The 23268-nt window shown below is 39.2% G+C and overlaps 1 protein-coding gene across 2 annotated transcripts in view; it reads right to left on the minus strand.

Annotated features, from left to right (window-relative positions):
* Positions 1-435: 435 nt before the first annotated feature.
* Positions 436-23268, minus strand: part of ntrk3b (neurotrophic tyrosine kinase, receptor, type 3b) — a 212593-nt gene continuing 189760 nt past the window's right edge. The window contains exons 14-17 of one of the 2 annotated variants that reach the window (XM_017425891.3): positions 22968-23140; positions 21090-21333; positions 7438-7596; positions 436-4616 (exon numbers count right to left, since the gene is read on the minus strand). In XM_017425891.3, coding sequence (XP_017281380.1) covers positions 4431-4616; positions 7438-7596; positions 21090-21333; positions 22968-23140 — 762 coding nt within the window. In that variant the 3' untranslated portion in view covers positions 436-4430. The remainder of the gene's footprint in view (positions 4617-7437; positions 7597-21089; positions 21334-22967; positions 23141-23268) is intronic. The other variant, XM_017425892.3, reaches the window with a different exon arrangement.

A 23268-nucleotide genomic window follows, 5' to 3' on the forward strand; every position in this document is an offset into this window, starting at 1 on the left:
GGGAGTGGGACAGGTTCACCTTCCAGCAGGAAAACAGCCCTAAATACACTCATAAACATAAACTACTGGCAAACAATTAAATATGCTGGAGAAAATGTCAAGGTGAGTAAATAGTTTTGCATGTTTTTCAGGACAAAGAGTTGTTAGTAAGCTAAGCTGGACATCTAATCTTAGTTTGACAGAGCTGAGACACTACTGCAAGCTGCTGTTAATAACATACCTTTTAATTGCATGGGTGCAAGCCATGTCTCTAAATACTTACCATCGTTAGGTGAAAATACATTTTTTACTCTTACAGAGTGAATGGAGGAGCAAACCACACAGACACACACTAAAGAAAAGCCAATCAGTTCTCTCAGATATACAGAGGAAGACAAGATGTTGTCAAATTCACATATCTTTATAAGACAGGACAAAATGGAAAAGGAGATCGTCTGATTGTTTGAAGACATTTTCTTAAGAGAGTCACATTAATACAAAGATCTATCATGGAATACCAGTATTTTATATACTGCAGTTGTTATACCACATTTTTATATTTTGTAACATGTGTACATGGTAATATGCCAACTTTGCTTCAAAAAGTGTTCAGTTAGTTCATCCAAGAAAAAAAAGAAAAAAGAAAAAGAAAAACTTATTAAACAATATTCAACTCACCATGAAAGGATTACAATACCCTGCAAATGCTCACGGTCTGTGTCATAATGTCTTTAAGCGTTTATCTTTACCACAAGAGAATACACAAAAACTCAATACTTTGGGTAGCTCAATGGGTTCGATTCTGCCTGCCATATAAAACACATGAAATAACCAAATGCTCTTTAATGCTTTACATAGTCCCAAGGAGAACAGAGACAACACTGTGATACTGTGAGAATTCATGTCAAGAGAATAAGGAAGATGTGTAAAAAGATCCACTCCAAAATGCTCCACATTCTGACACAACATGAAATAAAATTGTTGCCTGAGGTTTGTCATTTAGTCTGAAATCTTCAAGATGTGTGAATCGAGCTCATTTTTGTCGACTAAGCATGTTTTTATGATCTGTTCCTTCAAAATGCTGTTTTATGGAACTGTTACCCGGTTCATTTGATACAGTAATTACACAATAAAAAAAAAAACCCATCCCTTTGCAAGTAATGCCACACAGTTGGCTGATTCATTTCAGTGGTTATTAGTTTTGATGTGTGGACACGAATTGACACAAGTATCTGTGTGGTTTGGTAACACCTCTCTGATTGTGATGGAAGAGGTTTCTATCCAAACAACAGCAGGTGTAAAATACTCATCACTTATGAACAGCTGATAGAAAAGCAGGAGAGTAAAGAAGTGTTTTAATTTTAGAATTGTTTCTTTTTTTTTTTGACAGAGTAAAGTGACAAGATCTCGATGATATCAACCAGCACTATGTAGTTAGTTACACAATTTATGCCAATATACTATTCTGCTTTCTTGCTGAGTCAAATGTTATCAGTCTGATATTTAGGTAAACAGCAGTAGTTGTTAGTTGTTTTCTAGCATGAATATTAAAAATAGGGTAACTATTTGCATAGTTAACCTTACAATAGTTAATGCTAACTATGGCATCTTGGGTTATAGTAGATGAGAGATGGAAAAGGTGACAACTTTTTTACACTTTGAATTGAATTAATGAAACAAATAAAGGTAAGTGAGGCTACATAAAACTAGCGAGAATTAGCTTTTTTACTGTTAGCCTAATGAAAGTTCACTGTGAAGTATGAGTTGTTTATGTCATCTGTTTTTTTCTGGAATTTCTGTTGTTTTAAGAAATTAAAATTTAAAATATTTGTGACATTTATAAAGTAAAATATGCTTGAGTGTACTAAAATACAAGTACAATAAAAAGAATGTATGGCAAGGCAGCAAAATTACTTAGCCTAACTTGAGGTGCTTGAGGTTTCCCAGCATTTTAGCTGTCATTTCTGCTGTTGGATATACTGCTCAGGTTTGCAGGGGAATTAGTGCCTTTCCTGGAAGTCATTTTGTCAAGAAGCGGGGTACACCCTGGACAGGTTACTTGTCCATCCCAGAGCCAACACAAAGACACAAACATGAACACACACTCACACCTAAGGTCAAATTGGATTATCCAATTAACCCCAAAATGCATGTCTTTAGGCCCCATATAACAATACTTCAGATACTTTTTCTGTTCTCTGTATGCCAGGCTACTAGGTGGTAAGAATGTCCTCTTTAACCATATATAAAAATACAGAGAAATAACATGCTTAGCATGGCTAAAGATCCTCCAGAAACTTGATTTTTTTATTGATACTGTTTACAGTTTCCTCTCAGTCATTAACCATTTCAGCACACAATCAAAGTTTAAAGGCAACTGGATCAAAATAAAGCAAGACAGACAAAAAAACCAAACTGAAAAAATGGTAAGAACAGCCAAGTTGCTGTTTGGGTTTCTAGGGCACAAAGTGATAGTGGGAATGCGCAAAACAGGCTGCTACTTCTTTGTTTCTGAAAAACTTTGTATGTCCACACAGAAACCAGAAACAGAGATTTCAAAAGTCTCCCCTTTGGAAAGTGTTTAAAAAAATACAAATTTTCTCACCAAAAACTCTGGATGTGTATGGATGGGAGGTGCAACAAAAATGGAAAATATCTTTTTTTTGTTTTTTCTTTTTAAATATCCAGAGTAGTGTTGACAGGACCTTAGAATATGGGGGATGCCAGAGTACCAAGAGAACACCTGCACATGCAAATTCCACACAAAAAGGCTCAAATAACTGAGAAATAAAGCACATTTAAAACATCCCAGGTTGGACCAAATTGCTGTACAATAAAATTAAGCAACCCAAGAGCAACAACATAACAAGCCACATTTAATTTGCTGCTATTTAAAATTTACCAGCTGGTCCTGAAAAGCCCTTGAAAGCTTTGGAAATGGTTTCCGTGTGAGAATAAAAGTAAAATTCTAAGGGTAAATGACAAATTGTTATAACTCAAAAGAAAAAATGATCTTTAGCTTCTTAATCTGTTCAACCTGTTTCTGTATGATTTTAGAGTTTGTCGTAATTTTGTATTCTAACAAATACCAATGATGTTTTGAATGAGGAATAACTAGCCTTAAAATATATGGCTGATTCTTTTTTATGCTAAGCTAGATCAACTGCATTCTGAATGCATCTTCAATACATGTGAAACAGACAAAAACTCTGTTCCCCAAAAACTCACAGCAAGAAAGCAAATAGTCATATTGCACAAAACATCAAACTGCTCCTTTAAAGAGGCAACACAGCAGCAGCTCACAAATGATGAATATGCACTCCGCTACAAAAATGTTTTCATTAGCAGTTTCACACCAAAAAGCTTGAAAATGACAAAGCGTGTGTTTGTGTTTCAGGGGTGTGGCATGAGATATTACTTATCAACTCATTATTCTTGCTATAAAAAGCAAATGAACTGGAAAGTAAAAGTGAGGTTTCAGCACCTCTTTGGAAAGTGTTGAACCATGGCTCTGAGTCATCCCACATCCTCCCAAGTCTGTGATTCAGTGTCAGTGGGCTGTATGAACTGTAGTCACTGCCTTTCCTTCTCACCACATTCGATAGCTTAACCAGCGCTGACATGGGTAAATTCCCAAGAGAAATCTCCACTGAATTAGGATGAAAACAAAGATCATAGCTTAATACTTTTGCAACCCAGATCACAGTTAGAGAAAAAAGAACCAAAGTAACATCCAAAAAAATAAGTTAACATAATTTTGACATATAGAATTTTACAATATGTACATTATTTTTAAATTAAAATAGATTTGTCAGTTGTCTGATTGGGTAGGTCCTCTACAGAGCACCACTTTACTCCGATCCTGCAGTGTTAGTTCACAGTTCCTTTTAAAAACTCAGTGCCATCCAATCAGAGAGCGAGTAAGGCTTCCATCTCAAGTCCCTGCCAATTGTTTGTTGATGGCGTCTTCAGACAGGGCCGAGCCCTTAGCAACAAAAATGGCAGACCCTTCAGCTCCTTGACTAAAAGAAATAAATATAAAATATATGTAATGTTTCTATATATATTCATAAAACCAAAACCAGGAAAGATTTAAACTCTGATGTGTTCTCTCCATATCAATTATCCTTCCTGTTCTTTCGTCACTTTTTGTGTATTTTTGCAGGTTTTTTGAGGGGAAAAAAAAACATTTTCTTCAAACATGTACATCTTATATGCGAGTAAACAAAATGTAAAAGTGCGTGGTTTTTTTTTTTTGTTTGTTTTAATATGTTTTATCCACTATATCCAAAAGTGTAGCAGGCACTTAAGTCCCTCCCAAACAAAGCAGGTGTTATTCGACAGTGGATCAGGTTGGTTTGGTTTTTCCTGGATTCGTGTGGGTCGTTTTGTCTTGTATGTCTCTGTCGATTTCGATGTTTGTTGACCAACTGGCCACCGCTGGGTTGCTGCTAGCCCAGGATGTCCAGGTAGACTGGGGTGGCTTTTCCCATGGCAAACAGGACCTTCTGAATGTCCTTAATGTTCAGTCGTTGCTGTGGTTCCCTCTGCCAGCAGCCCAGCATGATATCATAAACCTCTTTAGGACAGATCCGTGGCCTCTCCAGTACCCGACCCTGGGTTATGCACTCAATAACCTGCAGAAGAGACAGAGCAGTGGAGTGAGACAAGCGATTCTCACTGACTGATTGCTTTGCTTTGTTCGTAATGAGAAAGGGGTGACACTGAGCAGACTGTCCTTTGAGGTTTGAACTAATGAAACTGAGATGAAAGAAATAAACAGAACAGACTGAGCACTAAATATGTGCAATAATAAAAGAGGAACAAGATTTATATTTTCTGTCCTACAGCACAAAATGACAACAAAACTAACTATATGTGGGGGTAGATGTGTGAAAGCCTGATTGATCATTTCTTTGTTGGTCTTGTGTGCCAATTAGCCAGATGACTCGCCGTTGTCATAACAATTTGACTTCATTATTTGTGTCAATTCCAGGCCACTGTAGCTTAACTGAATGGATAAGAATCTATTTGTGTTTATTGACTCAGTGCGAGGAAAAACTGCACTGAAGCAATATTATTTTTAAGTTATCAACACATCAGAAAAAGAATAGAAAAAAAAATCTCCCCATAAGGCATTTTATGGTGTCAAGCAATTTCATGCTCCTGCAAGCCGGCTGCAAAAGAAAACAATGTTAGAACAAATAACCTGATTAGTTATCTACTAATGTCTAAAACCCAATTTTCTGTAAAAACAAAACAAAACAAAACAAACAAACACAAAAAGGCATGACAAATTTATTGTTTTAAGATGCTCGCTACATTTAAGTGTGCCCGCAATATTCATAGTAGAAGAAACAAATGATAAAAGGACTTTTTATCCCTTGTTATCTTTACACTGTTATAATTTCCTTGCCACCAAAGGATGACAGACGTGGCAAATGGACAACCGTCAGGAGTGGCAGCATGGAGGATTGCGTGGAGCCTCTTTGCATAAATTCCTCAATAACAAACAGTACGATGAACAGGTCGTGGAAGCTGCAGTCTCCTGGCAACAAACTACACAGAGTAGCAAGACTGACCAGAAATCCAGCTGATTTACAAGCATTAATGTTATTCAATCTGCCCAGCAACATTACATATGTTTGGGTTAATTCGGGTCAGTTCGAATGCTTAGAGCTATAATTCATTTGAGAGCTCAAGATTGTATTCTTTGTAGACATATAGTGTATTTGCACATATCAGCAGCTTCGCGAACATAAAGGGTGAAAAAAGGGACAGCATATGACCCTTTACATATAAACAAGTAACCCAGGAGGACAGACAAACTGTAGGATGGTTAGCTGTAGGCAGATGTAACACCACTGGAATAGGATCAGCCGCCAGTGAGGCGCAAAGGCAACACAAGAAGTATAGTAATAATCATACAAAAGTGAAAATGTCCTCTTTTTTTCTGCCACAAGTAAAACCTACAGTGGAGCAATTCTGCTTTGTTTTCTACAAAGCTTTAACGCATAATTCAGCCTGGTGTATTTGAGATTAATGACCCTATTGTGACTCTAAATGTCAAATGCACTCACCAAATCTGCTGCTACGCATGTAAACAAATCGGCGTACACACCACGCCAAGCCTTTCAGACTTTCAGGATCGCTGCATGGGAATACTTAATGTATTAAGCAAAATTGCCATTCTAGGCTGCTAATTTTCTTACCCACCTTGAGTTGTACTGAAAACCAGTGTTTGAAAATAATTAATGAGAAAATCAATTGTTTGAAAAGCTGTAGCAAACTTGTTGCCTCTACAAGCACCGTCTGCACGTTGTTCTGTCTGGACTCCTTATTTTGCAGAAATTCATCATTAAAGGAAAGTTAGAACACGTTAGAGCTACATTAAAAACATTATTGCTCAACACGTTAAGTCAAAAAACAAAAAAGAAGAATTCTTGAGTACATTTTATTGCCCCTGTTCGACCGTGTCTCATAGATATTCTGTTGTGGATTTCATTAGTGCACGGTGACTAATGGTTCGCCAGTGCCTGCTATTGTTTGCATTATTCCTACAAAAAAAGTGGACATAAGTTGCATTATACTTTTACATGAATTCAGAGCAATAAAAAGCCTGGGCTAATAGAAGGAAGCCGGCAGAGAAAGCACATGCTAATTTTAAAGTGCAGCTCCACAGAGGAGAAAGCTAAAGCCCAGAAGAGAGAGGGGTCTGTTTGTAACAAGTTCCTGGGTAATAATTTATCCCTTTCACTGAGTCACCCGTGTCCATTTATAATTGTTGCAGTAATGTATCACGGTCTAATGTGTTGAACATGTCAGAATACCTGACATTAAGTAGAACACTCCAGTCAAACCCAACTGATGATAAAATTACATTTAAACAAAAAGCAGAAGAGCCTCATAAGAGCACTCAACTCATAACACTTGCACAAGTTGCTGACATTAATAAGTGTTTCATGCTCTAACTAAGGAATGTGGAAATCTCTGTCAAGAAAAACCTGTATAATTGTACCTGCTGAAATGTCTATAAACAATTTGCATAACAGATGCTGGGCTTTCTTATTTCTTTTAATCTTTTGAATAATTTCACTTTCTAAACATTCTTGCTTTGCAAGTGTAATCCTAATAGAGTTTTTACTGACACAAAGTCAAGCCTTCAATAAAAAAGGAGAAACATTCATGGGTGTTATGTATAACACCATCTTGTCTTTTAGCAAAGTGGCATTAATTTATCACTTTGATTGACTGTGCTGTATGTCAGATAGAGAAGAGACAAAACAAGGTAGTAGATTAAAATGGCAAATATTGACATCTGCTTTTAGAAAGCTCACTGAAGATAAGGAAATCTGCTTTTTTTCTATTCCATTAAATCTCAGAGAGAAAACCTCAATAAAAACTCTCCATCCATTCTTTTACTGCAGCTTGTTTATAGACAAGCTTGAGGCTCTTTACCTCGTTGTTACCCAGTTGAAACCAAGGCTGCTTCCCATAGGTAAAGATCTCCCACAGGATGACTCCAAAGCTCCAGACGTCACTTTCTGTGGAGAACTTCCTGTACATGATGCTCTCTGGGGGCATCCAGCGAATAGGTAGCATGGTGTGTCCTCCAACCTGAGAAAACAAAGAACAAAGGAGAGGGGAAGAGAGCTTTACTGCAAACAGAAAAGTATACAAAACACAGGTTAGGATATTCAGGATGGAAGTAACTGTCCACAAAAATAACTGATTCCTTGAGTTTAATATACGATTCCATACTGGTTAATGATGACACATTATGAGAAAATGCTGATGCATTTGCCTTCTTTCCTGTATGTTCAGAATCACTGAATGTGAAATAATTTAGGTTATGGTATAAAAATATCAAACAATCCTTTCCTCTCAGTATTTTTTAGCACCGCCATTAGGCACATTTTTTTTTTCCTTAAAAATAAGAAATCAACCAAGAAGAATACATGCTGAATGGAGTTTGGCTCAGTGCTGTATAGAAGCTCATATAGCTGTCAAAGAAAATGTAAATGTTTAAGTTCCACATATCACCATAAAAATCTCTTTACAACCATAAGAGTGTATGTGGGATGAAGGGTAACAGTCAAGGCAGATATCAGCTTGAAAGTTTTTAATATCTTCAAACCATCAGAACATGAAATGAAGTCTCCTATGGTTGTAAATGTTCTGTGGCTGGAAATTAATCGATTGAACAATTGTTCATCAATCATAAGATTTCATTAGCAGGCTTTTCTTTTTTTAGGTCCATTTCCCATTTGTGTCAGTGGCTGTGCTGTATTTATGGTGGTGTTGAGCTGGACTGGGCTGATTTTACAACATCAGGTTTAAAAAAAAAACAAGCACAGTATCAGCCAAACAGTAGCTTATGAGTCAAAATATAGCAAACAATGTTAATAACATGCTGTTGCAAGTCAAATAGAAGCCTGCTGGAGCTTCAGATACAAAGGAGGTATGGGAGTTATTGGTTTTGGTACTTTAGTTATTTGAAAATAGTGATAATTGATGAGCGATATTACTTGTCACAAGACCACTGATGCTAAGGCTGACCTCAAGTGTGCAGAACTGAAAGTCCATCTTCAAAAATCTTTCATTACAGATACAGGAAATTTGATGTTCACACCCTACCTGACGTTGAATATAGCAAAAAAAATGGTTCTGGTAATGAATTAATCCAACTTGATCACATCACTGAGTTATTTTGCAATACCTTTAACCCAATGCTGTACTTGCAATACTAATTGAACAAATTTACTAGTTCTGTCACTTCCTGTTGTGTTTTAGGTGCAGCTATCTGGTTTAGTTTTTCACCTTTGGTGTTGTTATCTTGACAGGTTTGTCAAGATAAAAATAAGATGGATTTTGAAGCCCCTTTGAGGTTTTTATCTCTAAGGCAGTGAAAGCACTCCTGCAATGTATCAGACACACATCTATTATCCATCCATCATCAAAACAGACCGTCCACCAATGCATTTACTGATCCGCCAGTCTGCCCAAACTCCCATCAGTCCCTCTGAGCTCATTTTTTGTGCTTCAAAAAAAAACATAAAGTAAAATCTAATTTCAGACATGACGTCAAAACTGTATGCATGTCGGCACTCTGTGATGGTAAATAAACCCTCACTTGGTGCCTCCAATCTGTACCTCAGGGTTACAACACAATCAGATTCATTTAATCATAACAAGCTCTTCTCCAAACTCTATTTACCAGCCCCGACATCTGTGTGCCTTCAGCTGTGAGTGCTGCGTGGCTTTTTAAGTATCAAGAAAAAAATGTAAACTCAAGTATTTCTAATTACCTCCTAGCTCTGTGGCACACTCGTTGCGCATTGCCTTTGAATGTTAAACACAATATCCATGTTTCAGCTTGACGTAGCAGCTGAATCTTTTGAATCTTTTTAAAGAAATATGAGATCCGCCAATCTGTAAAAAGGCTGCTGCTTCCTGGGCATTTATTTAGAACAACCTCTAGTTTGAACACGTCATCAAATGTAGTTTCTGAGTATGAGGCATGGTTTTGTTTTGTTTTTTCCTCTGTAACTTTATTGGGTGTTGTGGACCAAATGGTATAGCATTATAAAGACTTATTGAGGTTTATAAAGGCTGTGAGTCCCAGTATAAGTGGCTATAAAGACCAATGTGCTTGATTTTGCACACTGTGATTGTGCAACACTTGGTCCATGCAGCCATATGAATTCATCTCCAACAACACCAGAGGAAGCGTTAGTTGTGTGTTGCAGGTTGTTGGTTTAATCTCATAAGACAGATCAGTCTACTTTGTGCTTCAAAGATGAGTACATCACAGCAAACAAAGGCGGCAGTAAAGTAGCTTCTACTTTAGCAACACTAATGCAGTTTTAATGGTACAGGTGCTGGAAGAGAGTTCAACTTGCTCAATTATGTATGGAACAGTCACCTCCCCTTACTTCACTTGAGAGTCCTTATTGAGCTAAAAAAGCATATTTTCTGAAGCAGGAGCTAAAATAGACCCCAAAAACATACTTATACAAATGTCCACAATAGTGGTGAAATGAAAGATGAAAGACCAATAGAGGCTGTGTTTTTACAAGTTATTTTTAAGTCTATTTCTAACTTTAGTGACATTTGTACAAATATGTAAAGGATTTCACAGCCAAACATGTTATCACAGCCAAGTAGCTAAACTCAACAAGAGAAAGAAAGAAAGAAAGAAAGAAAGATAGAAAGAAAGAAAGAAACAATCCTTGTCTATAGTTAAACATTTGAAAAGTAACTCTGTATGACATAACCATTATTGTTGCATACATTTGCTCAAAAAGATTTATTCATTCATTTAAAACTGTTTTGGTTTCAGGTAGGAAGATAAATATATTTTAAAATAATTCTAAATCAACAAAGTAATAAAAAAAAAGATTGTGTGGCAAAAATGAAATGCAAGACATACTTTACAGAAAGAAACTCGCAGTTTGGCTTTGCTGAAAGATAAAATCTTGACTTGACAGCACATCCATAGCTCACCAACATCTTGTTTAGGTAGTTTGTAGGACCTGTCCAGGGCAGGTGTGCTAACAAGCAAAGTTTTACATGTTTTTAAAAATAAAGACAGTTCATAATTCTGGGAAAACAAGTTGTCAATAATAATAACTTTTTTTTAAAAAGTATCCCAATCCTCTTTTTAGAAATATGAAGACAGCATTTGTGAGCTGAATTTAGCACATTAAGCTGGCAAACTCAAACAGCAAACAAATGACCTCAGATAATGCTTGAGAAGCCGTAGAACAAAATGAATTAAACAGAACACCTGGGATCAGATTTGGTAAATTATAAAATGCCAGGTTGTATCATCCAAGGAGGCCGACAGGTTGAATCAACTACCCCAGATAATGTTTTATTGATCCGAAACTAAACGTGGCACAAATGTATCCCTAATGGGAAGACTAAAGGAAAGAAATATGTAATAAATGGGAGTAAACTGGACACAATCCTTCAGTCGTGTTGTGACTTTGACACACATTATCAGACACCTACTTACATGGTACTGAGGGACAAACATGGGGCTAATTATCTTGATCATAGGAACTACTCCTAAACTCATCCACTCAGTCAAGACTAACAAAAAAACCAAAAAAAAAACAGATGCAATTCGACATGTGGTCATGATTGCAAATGTAAATAACCCCTTAGTCCCTAGGCCTATTGGACTGATCTTGTTGCTGGCCCAGGTACAGGGGCCATAGTGATGTTATGGTTTAAAGCCAGTAAAAGCAACTGAATACAATAGCTACATGCTACTTAAGAAAAACAATAAAATCAGTTTCCGTTCTGCCTTGTTGAGATTGGACTGGGTTTTAAAATGTTCTAGTTTAGTGACTGAGATGCATCCCTTGGAAAGCACACAAAACAACTACTTGCAGGTGTTTGGTAACTTTTTGTAACCTGTAACTCATCAGTGTAGCACCCTTTTCCCGAGCAAGTTGAGCAGCTCAATATCCAGTGTGTTTTCTGCACAGTGATATCACAAACGCTGTGTGTCCTGCTTACATTTAACACAAATCAATATGAGTTTACAGACCCTGTAGGGCAACAAGACAGTCTTCTACACCAACACATATATACTGTATATGCTGACTGAGAATCAAAATCACACTCCATTAACCTTCAAAATGTCACTTTTGGTCTTGCTGGTGTTTCAGCAAAACAAATGGAAGGCATCATTTCACTTCTATTCCTGTTTAACTGAAAACACTCCGAAGATGTTTTTTCTTATTTAACAAGTGAAAAGGTAAAGGTTCACAACATCCTTGAGAAAGAACAAAAAAATTTCACAGCTCCATCTGTTCCTGCCACGCCTCTTGCTTCCAGTCATGCCACAGCCAAGTAACTTTCCATTCATCCACAGTTCAAGCCACGCCCATATTATCATGCCCAAGTAATCACAGTCATCTGTTTCACCTGTTCTGGTCCCCATAAATACCCACAGCTCCCAGTACTCTTTGCCAGATTATTGAAAGCCTCACAGCGAGTAAATGTCCAGCGTTCATGTCTTGCTCATGTCTGATCTCGACCCTTGCCTGTTTTTTGACCACCGACTTTTGCCTGCTCCTTGCCTGATACTTCTTTGGACTCTGATCTCTCGATACCGACTTCGCTACGCTCACCTGGACCTCGCTCTTTGGATTTTCCCTCTCTGGATTTGGCTTCGGACTTCTGACCCTCTGGTAACGACACCTCGCCTGCACCTGGACTTTCCCTCTCGCCTCAGCCCCTTTCAGACAAGCCTGTCTGCAACTAGTAACCAAGCCAAGAAGAACTTACCTGTTCCGGTTCCAGTCCACGACGGTCACGTGAGTGTCCTGTTTAGAGTCACAGGTCCCACTCCTGTCCAGTCCACAATAAAACTCTTAAAACTTTGTCGTTGTGTTGCGAGTTTGAATCCTGTCAAGTCCTGCCTTGTCAAAAAACAAATGTAAAAACAGCTGAGACATACACAATGAAGCTTTAATATCTCCTGATATTCACAGAAGTCCTAAAAATACAGAAAGTGTCACACTTTCAACTGTTACTCGGCAGCAGATTGAAGCTGTTTTGGATGAATAGGCAAACAGGAATAGCTTGTTTGTGTCTGAGCCAGTGTCCACTGTAGCTCCTGAATTATTTGATATCCTGAAGGAATTATCTGCAGTTTTCAGACTTGGACTTCAAAGAGAGCGAAGTGAAAGATCTAATCTGAAGGTATGAATAAAGGGGGGGATGAAAACAGCAAATACGTTTTAGGGTAAATTCAGGAAGTGCAGCTACTTTCTGTTCAATGCTTTGTGTTTTCACCACAGCTAAGTCCCACTCATTAGTCACACAGTCACACTAACTACAGTGAAATTGCACAATATCGGATTATATTTTAACTATCAAAGACATTGTCGTGTCCTCTGGAGCATTGTCAGAATATATAGTTTGTAAAATCTTTTACTGTTTACTGCACTATCAAGAAAACACTGGACAGCAGTTGCACATTTGGCAGGACTACAAGAAAAAAGCTACTGCTAATCAAAAAGAAAACGGATGCCATACTGCTAAAGATCACACACTAACCTAGTACCATTGGAAAATTGTTACAGGGAAAAGATAAGACTGGAAAAGCACTTTGGCTGAAATGAGAGGCAATTTGCTGGAAGAAAGGAAAACACTACTTTTCCACCGTGTCACAGCTGTGAAACCTGGAACATGTAGTTTCATGGTTTAAACCTGTTGTAAAATATCTGGGGTTGGACATTTTATTGTAATTCAAGAAATATTAAACTTTATATTTGGCATGCAAGGTTGCAGGCAATATGCATTCCTTCAAGGACCGTTAGTTTCAATAAACTATGAAAAAAAAGGTGAAAAAAAATAAAGTCAACGAGGAAACAGCCAAGTAAAGGTCCTGAGTTTAAAATGTAAATGTAACAGAAAAACAGAGATGAAAAGTTCATGTATGAAAAGAAAAATAAAGTAAAAACTGCTCTTTACAGAGGAATGAACTATGTTTTCAGAAAATATTCAGACTGAAATAACTTTTATTTACCGCTATTAGCTGTAAAAAGGGTTACATAAGATACTGAAAGTAAAAGTTCACCTACTTCAGTTTATTTAGCTGCTTATTTCCTAACAAATAAACATTAAAATTACTTTTTGTTTGTTTAATATACATAGAAAAATGTGACTATTTCAGGTCAAATGCATACAGAAGCAAATAAATGCTTCCCATACTTTACTGCTCCAACCTCCACTGATTTGAATCTTTATTTCCTTTAATTCCCTACTGCTACAACTTTAATAAAATATGCTTGAGTTGAATCTTTATGCCCTACGAAACACTGAAAAATAAAACCTTGTTTGCTATTTTAAGTGTTTCAAGAGAATTGTGGAGCACTTGCTGATTTTTCACCTCCACTGTGCTCCACGCTAAGACCCTCCCACATGTTTCCACCTCCGAGTCTCACAATGCAGCCACAGTCTTCCACTAAGCTCACCGGGGGTTACGTGCTCTGCTCTGCTGCATCTCAGTGCAGAGTTGTGAAGCGAGGAGGAAACCACCCCCCCCACACACACACACACACACAAAATCCTGCTGTCGCAATTCTGCCACTGTATGACTTGCCCAAGGGCATCTAAAGTATTGTACAGACGCATCCGCTACCTCCTAATTTAGACAAGTTTGATCCCTCCCCACCCTGGAGGACAATCAAAACTGCCATTTTTCCTCACTGACAGGACAAATACAATTGTAATTAAGATAAACATAAAAGTGAAAGGTGTTTAGAGTAAGGCGCTCCTTCACTACGTGTTGAACGCACAAAGCCTTCACTGGCAGTGTCAGTGTGAATCTTGTTTCTGTGGGGGTGGGGGAGTGGGGGGTGGCAGGAGTTCTCCCACGCATGCAGCCGTAAACTCATTTGCCAGAGTTCCATTGTGAGCTAATGGCCAAATGAACACTGACTTACACTCCACCTGGTCTCATTACACGTGACACGTTTTAGCATTGTACACAACATTAAGCCAATACTGATACCAAAACCACCTGCCCCCCCACCCACCCCGTCTGTGTAAAGCCTCTGGGTTGTGCTCAGCTAGGTGGGCTGAGTGAGGTGAAGGAGCTGGTAAGGGGCTGTGTACCAGTCTGTCCCCTTGTGGAGCTTTGTAAAGATTAAACTAAATTAATTAAGTTCCCGTTAGCCTAAATGACTTAGCGAGCCCCCTCTCCCTGCCCACTGGATGCAACGCTCAACCTCATCAGATGCATACTAATGATCTAAGCTCGGTAAGAAATGTTAGGAACTGCTGCTTCCCAAATGACGGCGTGCTATCACCTTGGGTTTTCCTAACAAGGCCACTGCATTTATCTTGGGACATGGAGGTGGAAGAAACAGGGGGGAAAAAAGCTAAACGCATAATAAAAATTAAATAATTGCCTTGGTAATTATCCTCATCTTTCTCACTCAATGCCACATCGAGAAGCTGGCAAAGCTCTGCAGGGAGTGAGGAATGAGTCTGGGGCTTTTTTTTCCGTTGCTGTGTAAACTGGATTAGTGCTCTGCCTGTCCCACCATGGCAGGGGAGTGATTGGATTAACGGTGTGGAGAGCACAGCAGCGTGGCAGGGGGATAGATTACCAGCCCAGTCGGGCTCTTCGATGGGCGTTCTGTGGCCTGCAGGGGACCTTGGGAGGCCCCTGACATCTTAAAGGGCCCTGATAACCATCTAGACAGACTCACACTCCCTGCTCTAACCACGCTGCTATCTCTGCTCTCCCGGCTCAAACAGCAGCGAACCCAGGTTCACTCTAAGAGGCTATGATGTCCATTAGGTTTCTTCCTGCTGTGCTGCTGCCAAGAGGAGATAAAGTGGTATCTGCTCTGGATGGTGCATGCTGGTAGGTTGTGAAAGTTTCTGTAGGGTCCTTTTAAAAAAACAAAACTCACACATCCACACTCACAAAGTGCACTTGAACATGCAACCCCAGCTTTGAGTTGTCTACTTTTTGCTCAGCAGGATAATAAAACAATAAGGAGGTGGCTCCTCAGTTCCGTTGCTCCTTGCATAGCAACATATTGAATTTAAAAAGTTTAGATACAACTTTTTTCTGTCTAACAACTGTGTGTAGAGTGACAAGTATGCCAAACAAACACAAGCATCCCATCAATCCCCATATTAGACCCTTAAAAACAAGTCCTAAATTTATTAAGGCATGCAGTATATGAAAGGGAAAAGAAAGAGAAAACCAACCTAAGAGGAGTGACAGAACAGAGGGTTTTTTCTCCTTTCATGCAGAAGTAATAAATGTGGCCTGTGTACTCATTAGCACCCAGCTGCATGCAGGTTTGAGGAGCTTATGGTTGATAAATAATGCAGTAATAGAGTTTATGACAAGCTAAGACAAGAGAAATCTTTGGACCATATTCCTTTAAAATAAAGCAGGTAAAGAAGAGCTTCCCGCCAGAGTCATGAGGAAAACCAAGCACTCCAAACAGAGTCAGTAGTTTGAGGCATTTTTTGTAAGTTTGGCATTCCTCAGTCTGCGTTTCAATATCCCATCAAAATGTGTATCAGCTACAGTGGTCCGGATTGTAGTTTTTGTTTCTTGATTTTGACGTGTCTCCACGTTACTTTTAATTCACCTTCTTCTTTGCAGATAGAAAAAAAAGTAAGTCTGCATTCAGATGCAGGAAAGCAGGGTGATAAAACAGACTAAGTCAAACACAGAAATTTCCCTTAGGCCAGTGGCATTTATATCCCATCTGGTACCATAAAGTTTTTTTTTCCTTCTTTTTTTTATGTTACATTGAACCTAGTTTTATTTCAGCCTGGTCTAACTGCGATATGTAAAACTGAGCATGGCTTATTAAAGTCACATTACCTGGCAGTGGCACCTGGACTTCCTGTCAGAGTGCTGGGATTGGAAATTTGACACAAATTACAAGACTACAATTCATTATTGTAACAAATCAGGGAGCAGCTGTCGCCAGCGTTTCAGTCTACAAAACCAAAGAAGACTGCAGAAATTTAAATAGGTGTTTCAGAGGAAATGACAGAAGGAAATTAGCTGTCAAATTTACTGCATCGCACATTGTACGAGTTACTCTGCTCTTTATTACAGGGGACATGCAATACAAAGACACCCTACCATTACACCAAAAGAAAATAATACCTTCAGTAACGACACGTAAAACCTTAAGATTGTCTGAGAGGCTGCATGAGCACCTTTATTCAGTGAAAAAAAAAACCCAAACAAACAATAAAAATATCTATCTTCAGTGTGTGGATCCTTTTAGAGCTTTCACCAACATTTTTATCTAGCTAAACATGCATAATTCAAAACTTCCCTAATGTATCGTGAGGCACAGATATAAAAAAAAACAAACCATCTACGAGACAGACTGCAGAGCTGCCGTCAGCCTGCGTGGGATCTGCAGTTGTCTCTTTTTGAACAACTGAATGCAGGTGGAGCAGAAGGAAGTGACAGACGGAGGCGATTCAGGACAATATTCGTTTCTATCTCGAAGTTGCTCGCCTCTGCTGCAAAGTGTTTCAGCACTCCCAGAGGGCAACCAGCGTCCGTTCGACTAGTCGACGATGGGCGGATCGGACTCTTGGCAGGATGCTGCTATTTATAATCACTCAACTCGGGGAAAAGTGTCCCTTACTGTTCGGAGCTTTTTATCTTTCAGCTCTGTCAAAACTCCTCCGCGTAGGCGGGTGGTGGTGCCTTCACAATGCAACAAACAGCAGCTTTTCTAAACTAACTATATTACAAACAATATCGCTGAGCGCCTAATAATTTGAGATATAAGCTGTTGCCTCCAAATAAGAAGATTGTGGGTTCAGTTCCTGGATGAGGCCTTTCTGTGTGAAATTTGCATACTTCTTTTGCATATATTCATAGTTTAGCCCTTTAGTCTAGAAAATATGCATTATAGATTATTTAGTAAGTCTAATTTGACCCTAGGTGTGACAGAAAGCATGGTTGACCAGCCTCTACAAATAGTTAACTTTTGGAGTCAATCCAGTTCAACATGGCCACCAAAGCCAACGGACCTTAGATAACACAAAAATGGCTACAATTCAGTTAATTTTACAGATACTCAATGGAAGTTTGGTGTGGTAGAAGCTGCAAGTCATTCCCAACACATACAATAAGTGCCACACACTGTGCAATATCTTTGCTTAAAACTTCAGCGTTAACTGTTGGCGTCAAACTTGTTCATCTGTTAGCAAAATATCTCCTAAACTCCTGGATCAATTTTAATGAAACTCTCAGAGAGTAAGGTTGCATATCTACAGCCGATTACCTTTTGGAGCCACCTTCTTGCAAAATGGTCACCACAGGTAATAAGCTTTAGCCAACACAAAAAAAGCTATAACTCAGATAATTTTACAGATGTTGCCACGTGGCACCTCTAAATATTGCATGACATTGCACATAATGTTATTTTTAAGGTTTGACCAAAACAGCTATAACTGTCATTTTTAAACATTCGATAGGTTTAATCTAAACTCTGAGATGAAAAGTGGTGGGTAAGATGCATTCTTTTAAGAAATGCCTTTAATTATATGAATAAACTGTCAAAAATGTATTTTAACCCACAAGTCAGTGATTTTTACGTCATGATTAAACACAGGACTCAGAAATTGACAGCTGGAAGATTTTTGTAATCACTCTATAGTTTTACAAAACTGACAGATTTTCAGTCTATATCTTTCTCTGAGAGTAGCACCAGTGCTACTTATTTCTTTATTATCTGGATGACAGTAATAAGACAACATTACACGACCAAATAGATATTGTCTTCAGAAATAAGCCTGTTTCCATGACTTTGGTAGACATTCTGAATCCAAGTCTCTCTAAAATGCTGTGGCATTAAATTGATCATAAAATTAATTTTTCAGAGAGTTCAGGTTTGATTTCAGTTTAAAGGCTTCTATATTAAAAGTTTAGACAATAAAGATGTGATTTTATGACTAAAACTGGAGGATTTGCCCTGTGTTTTGAGGTGAAAATTTACCAGAAATCCTAAAAACCAGAAATGCTAGGCTGCAGTGTCAACAAAATGCAACCGCAAATAAACTAAAAGGACTAAAACTGTACACAAACTGTTTTTTACTTTGGTGTTGTTGTTTTGTTTTTGTTTTTTGTTTTTTTTAGCTCTTTTTAAATTTCAGTAGAAACAATGACGTCTGATTAACTGCTCATGCCTTGGTTCGCCTGGAGTGAGGCCAGCTACACATGAAATATCCTGCTGTTTTCCTTTCATCCGTCAGTGAGGAGCATATGAGGAGTGCAACCTTGTCACCCCCTGCTCTCCCCCAGGTCCACCACCCTCTGCACAGACAGCTTGAACTACCCAGCAGGAGTCTCGAGTGTCAAGGGCATGATCCCTCGTTGGCTTCCCAATTCTGAACGGAGCCAGGTGAAGACAAGAACAAAAGGAGAGCGTTTACCTCACGCCAGCTCCACACTCCCTAATTAATATAATATATTTCCAGCAATTACACATTGCACAGCTCCTTGTTGCTCTGTTAAGTTTTATATCAGTTTAAACCCTCTCTGTTTACTTACAGCTCCTGCGTACAGTGTGTTAGGCTTGTAATTGTTGAGACGAGAACAGCCAACTCAACCAGTCTTCCATCTGAATGCTATCTGCCTGCTAAATCACTTGTGACTGAGACAATTAGTTAAACAGCTCTGCAGCCAAAACAAGGAAACACACTCTTTACTTGTTCAAACAGGCCTCACTGAGCAACCCACTGCACCAACACCACCCTTACTCACTAAGCAGCTCCCCTGGAGAAGCTAAGGGTTCGGAGACAAGGGAAGTTTGCAAGGATAGTACCAATATATTCACTGATATAGTGAGTTTCATCAACAGAAATGACTGAATAATGGTTAAGCTGCCTAGTATTTTCTACATATAAACTGCCTAGTATTTACTACATATTATACTGCTCTATAAGTATTTCTTAGTACAAATAAAAGTTGTTTTTGAAGAAAGCAGAACGAAAATTATTCCAACATATTCTGAAAAGAAAAGACCTTTAAATGTCAAGATAACTACTGTAGTTTAAAATCGAGTTCAATTAGAAATAATGAAGAAAAAAAAGAATCCCCTATTTAGAAGTTTCATTTAAACGCAGAAGAAAGAAGTGGCACACATAAAAGCTGTGTCTGTATTTTTCATTTTGCGTTGCTGAAAAATTGGCACAACTTCCACGCAAGACTGATAGCGTAACATTTGCCATGGTTGCCAATAAATTGACCTGGATAAGGCAGCCGTTGTCCGAACATCCAATTATCCTCCTGCACAAAGAGCCTGACGCTAAACCCATTACAAGCTTTGAATATTACATTTCAGATGTGTGGCTGGCAAATGAATATGTCATTAAGCGAAGTCACAGAGTGCAAGAAATCGTTTGAGTTGGAATTAGATTCTGCTATGAAACTGATTTCACACACAATCTTTGAACTTATATGCAGGATAAAAATCTGTATGTTTATGTTGTCTTTATTTTTATGCTGTTCTAATCAGTGGAAGCATTCTTCACACAAGAACTCATGATGTTCTGTTGCACCTTACGACGCCACTTTCTTTTATTCGCTGAGAAACTGAATCTCCAATCTGCATTAAACACGGAACACAAAATCTTGTTGTGATTCTTTCACAACCTAAACAAATATTCTGCTTTTATGGCAGTAATATACCCATCACAGAGATGGGACATATGGAGAAGCCGTGGAACATTCATCTCCCTCGAATTTCCTAACAAATCATTTTATGAGTGCAGAACTGCTCGCAAGGCAGGCGAGCACTCCATAAGTGCTGGCAGTGCCCCAAGCAGCGTCCGAACTGGCCCAGCTGTCACGCTGGGAAAACATTATCATGCGCACCTAAAGTCATTTCGCTAAAGCAAGCTATTTAAAGCAGCCATCGCTCCACGTATTTGTTCAGCAAAAAAAAAGCTAAATTCTTCAGCCTAGCATTTGCCGCCTGGTTTGCGGCATTCATACTCGCTAATCGTGTTAAACAGTAGAGGAGACACGATTCAGAAGCAATATAAACAAGCCTCAAAGCATCAGACTGAAGGCTCAGCAGGCTCGTCTCGTCGCGCCCCGCTGAAAGCGCTCCATCCTGCACTGAATGCATGAGGTGTGGTGTGAGGACCTGAGGCTGCGATGCTGAGGGGAGAGCTGTAAACTCTCCCCAGAAGAGGAAAAATAGAAACATAAACAAAATAACACAGGAGTGCAACAACTTACACACATTAGAATTATCTTCTTAGTTGGCAGCTCCAGAGGCCTCATTTCGACTTGATTTGAGTCTAATTACAGACCAAAAGCAGTGTGAACTAAATTTACTTTTTCAGGTTAGCGATTCTCCGTATTTAAAATGTATGGCATGTCGGCGGCTGAAGGACAGTGAAACTGACAGGTTTTATCTTTACACACAGTTTGGAGGCAAGGTGCCCGTGGCAGAATTAATTGAGGAGTTAAAAAAGTTCAAATGGTTTCAGTCTCACTGACTGCCATAGTTGAAGATAAAGCTTAGTTTAACAGCAAACAACAAGCAGAACAACACTAGCCGGGGCCTTACCCTGTAGTAGTCGCTGCTGTAGATGTCCCTGGACATGCCGAAGTCTCCGATCTTGACCAGAAGGCCGTTGCCGACCAGGCAGTTGCGGGTTGCTAGATCTCTGTGCACAAAGTGCTGTGAGGCCAGGTAGACCATGCCTGAGGCAATCTGGGTGGCGATGTGCAGCATCTGGGAAAGGCCCAGCTCCCCGTTGGACTGCAGCGGCTGGCCATCGACCAGGATCATGGCGTCAGGGCCATGGGCTCTGGGTTAGAAAGAATCATTTAGAGTGATTTAATGAACTGGCATTGACCACAGTGTTCTCTAATCTTCAGAGCTCATTGAACTAGAGAGGACAGTCCCACCGTTAGGAGCAAAAACATCCAGCTACGGCTCAAAGCTGAAGCAGCAAAACCACTACATGCACTGAATGGCACAAGAGTACATTTCATTGCTTATGAATATGATTGTATTTTTACTTTAAGCAGGTAAGCTGTGTTAATTTGTGTTTTAAGTAATAAAGCCTTATCTTTGCACAATTTGTGCTCTATTCCACTAGTTCAGGATTAAGCATAATAAGGAGAAAAAAAGAGGGGAAATATTAACAAATTAACTATAACCTGCAAGCACTCAGGCTGCTTTAATAGCACTGATAAAACGTTCTGTGCCTGGACCGTTGTGATTAATTCTGTGGCTGTAACATGAGCTTCAAAGCCTCATTTTGAAGCAATACTTACATATATTTCAGCATGTTAGGAATTTTAAGTGAGGCTCTGGAATTTCATTCAGGTACTGAGAGTTGGAGGTTTACCAGAATCGGTTGACTGCAGGTTTCTGGGTGACACTGAGGAACTCATTTCCTGTGAAGTGTCCCTGCTGTTCTCATCACCTTCCTGTCACTGTGATTACAGAGCAGGCGCCAAGCAGGAAGTACCGCAGCTCTGCCACTTTGCCTCTGCCTCAATTTCTAGCCCCCTTTTGGAATTTTAGAGCAATTTAGTGTTCTTCGCTTTGGTGTTTCCATGTGATGATTCAGCTCTTGTGTAGGAGAATTAGTGGTGCTCTTTTTTTTTTTTTTTTTTGAAGTGTCTTTTTGTTTATGCTCTTTTTGTTTCCACTTCGCCCACATTCAGTAACGGCTGATTAAATGCAGGCCGCCCTCCGTTTATCTGAAGATTGACCTGCACATCTGATCTTCTATTCACTCCCATTGATTCAGTGCACATTTCATCTTTTAAATGTGACCAAAAGGGGCCAACAGATGAAGAATCAGCGATGTCTTGCACCTTCCGTGAAAGAATTTCATCACTCGCGACATTGCCTTTCATTTCAAGAATGATTTCCCAACAGTAAATCTTCACGAGCTTGCGAGTCCACACACACACACACTCGCCCTCACACTCAATCATAACATGTCATCTTTTCATCCACTGCTCAAGTTTTCGAAACAAGAAAGACCACACACACACATTGCTGCAGCCCCTGTCATCGCACTTGAAATAGCACACTTCTATCTCTGACTCCTCTCGAGCGCACTGACATCAGCTCTACTGAAGCTTCCCATTACCAAAGCACTCGCTGCTGCAGCGTCGTGTCGCTTTTGTTGAGGCTTATCAGAGGTCGCTTCCTTCTGTACAGACTGACAAATATAGAACAAAAGCACCACAGCGCACATGTTTATGGACCCAGGCAGCTGAAAGGAAGGGCTGGAGATTTTATCACCAGTGTAAGCTGAAGATAAAAATTTGAGGTTTTTTTGGACTACTAAAATATTTCCCCAAACAGCTCTCCAAGTCTAACCTGAGTGATGATATGCCTGATAGCACAGGCAGACACATTTGCATGAATGTTTCCGGCTACGTTCCATGTGAACCGATGCACCTTGAGCGAAACCCTGACCTTAGAAACTTGTTCAGGTCTCCATGCTTCATGTATTCGAACACCATAATGAGCGGGTCTCCGTCTACGCACACGCCATAGAATTTAACGATGTGGTCATGCTGCAGGTTGGTCAGCAGCTCCGCCTCCCTCTGGAAGTCCTTTCTGGCCGACAGGTTGGGATCTTTCAGCGTCTGAAATGGTAAAAGAAAAGCCAGGAAAGAGGTGAACATTAGGAATGAAATGTTGGGCTGCAGTCCTATTTTAAAAACATATTTCTGAAAAATTGTTGAAGATTTGATTTTATTGCAAAACTTTCACT

The sequence above is a fragment of the Kryptolebias marmoratus genome, linkage group LG15 (genome assembly GCF_001649575.2).
Source record: "Kryptolebias marmoratus isolate JLee-2015 linkage group LG15, ASM164957v2, whole genome shotgun sequence".
Taxonomy (NCBI): domain Eukaryota; kingdom Metazoa; phylum Chordata; class Actinopteri; order Cyprinodontiformes; family Rivulidae; genus Kryptolebias; species Kryptolebias marmoratus.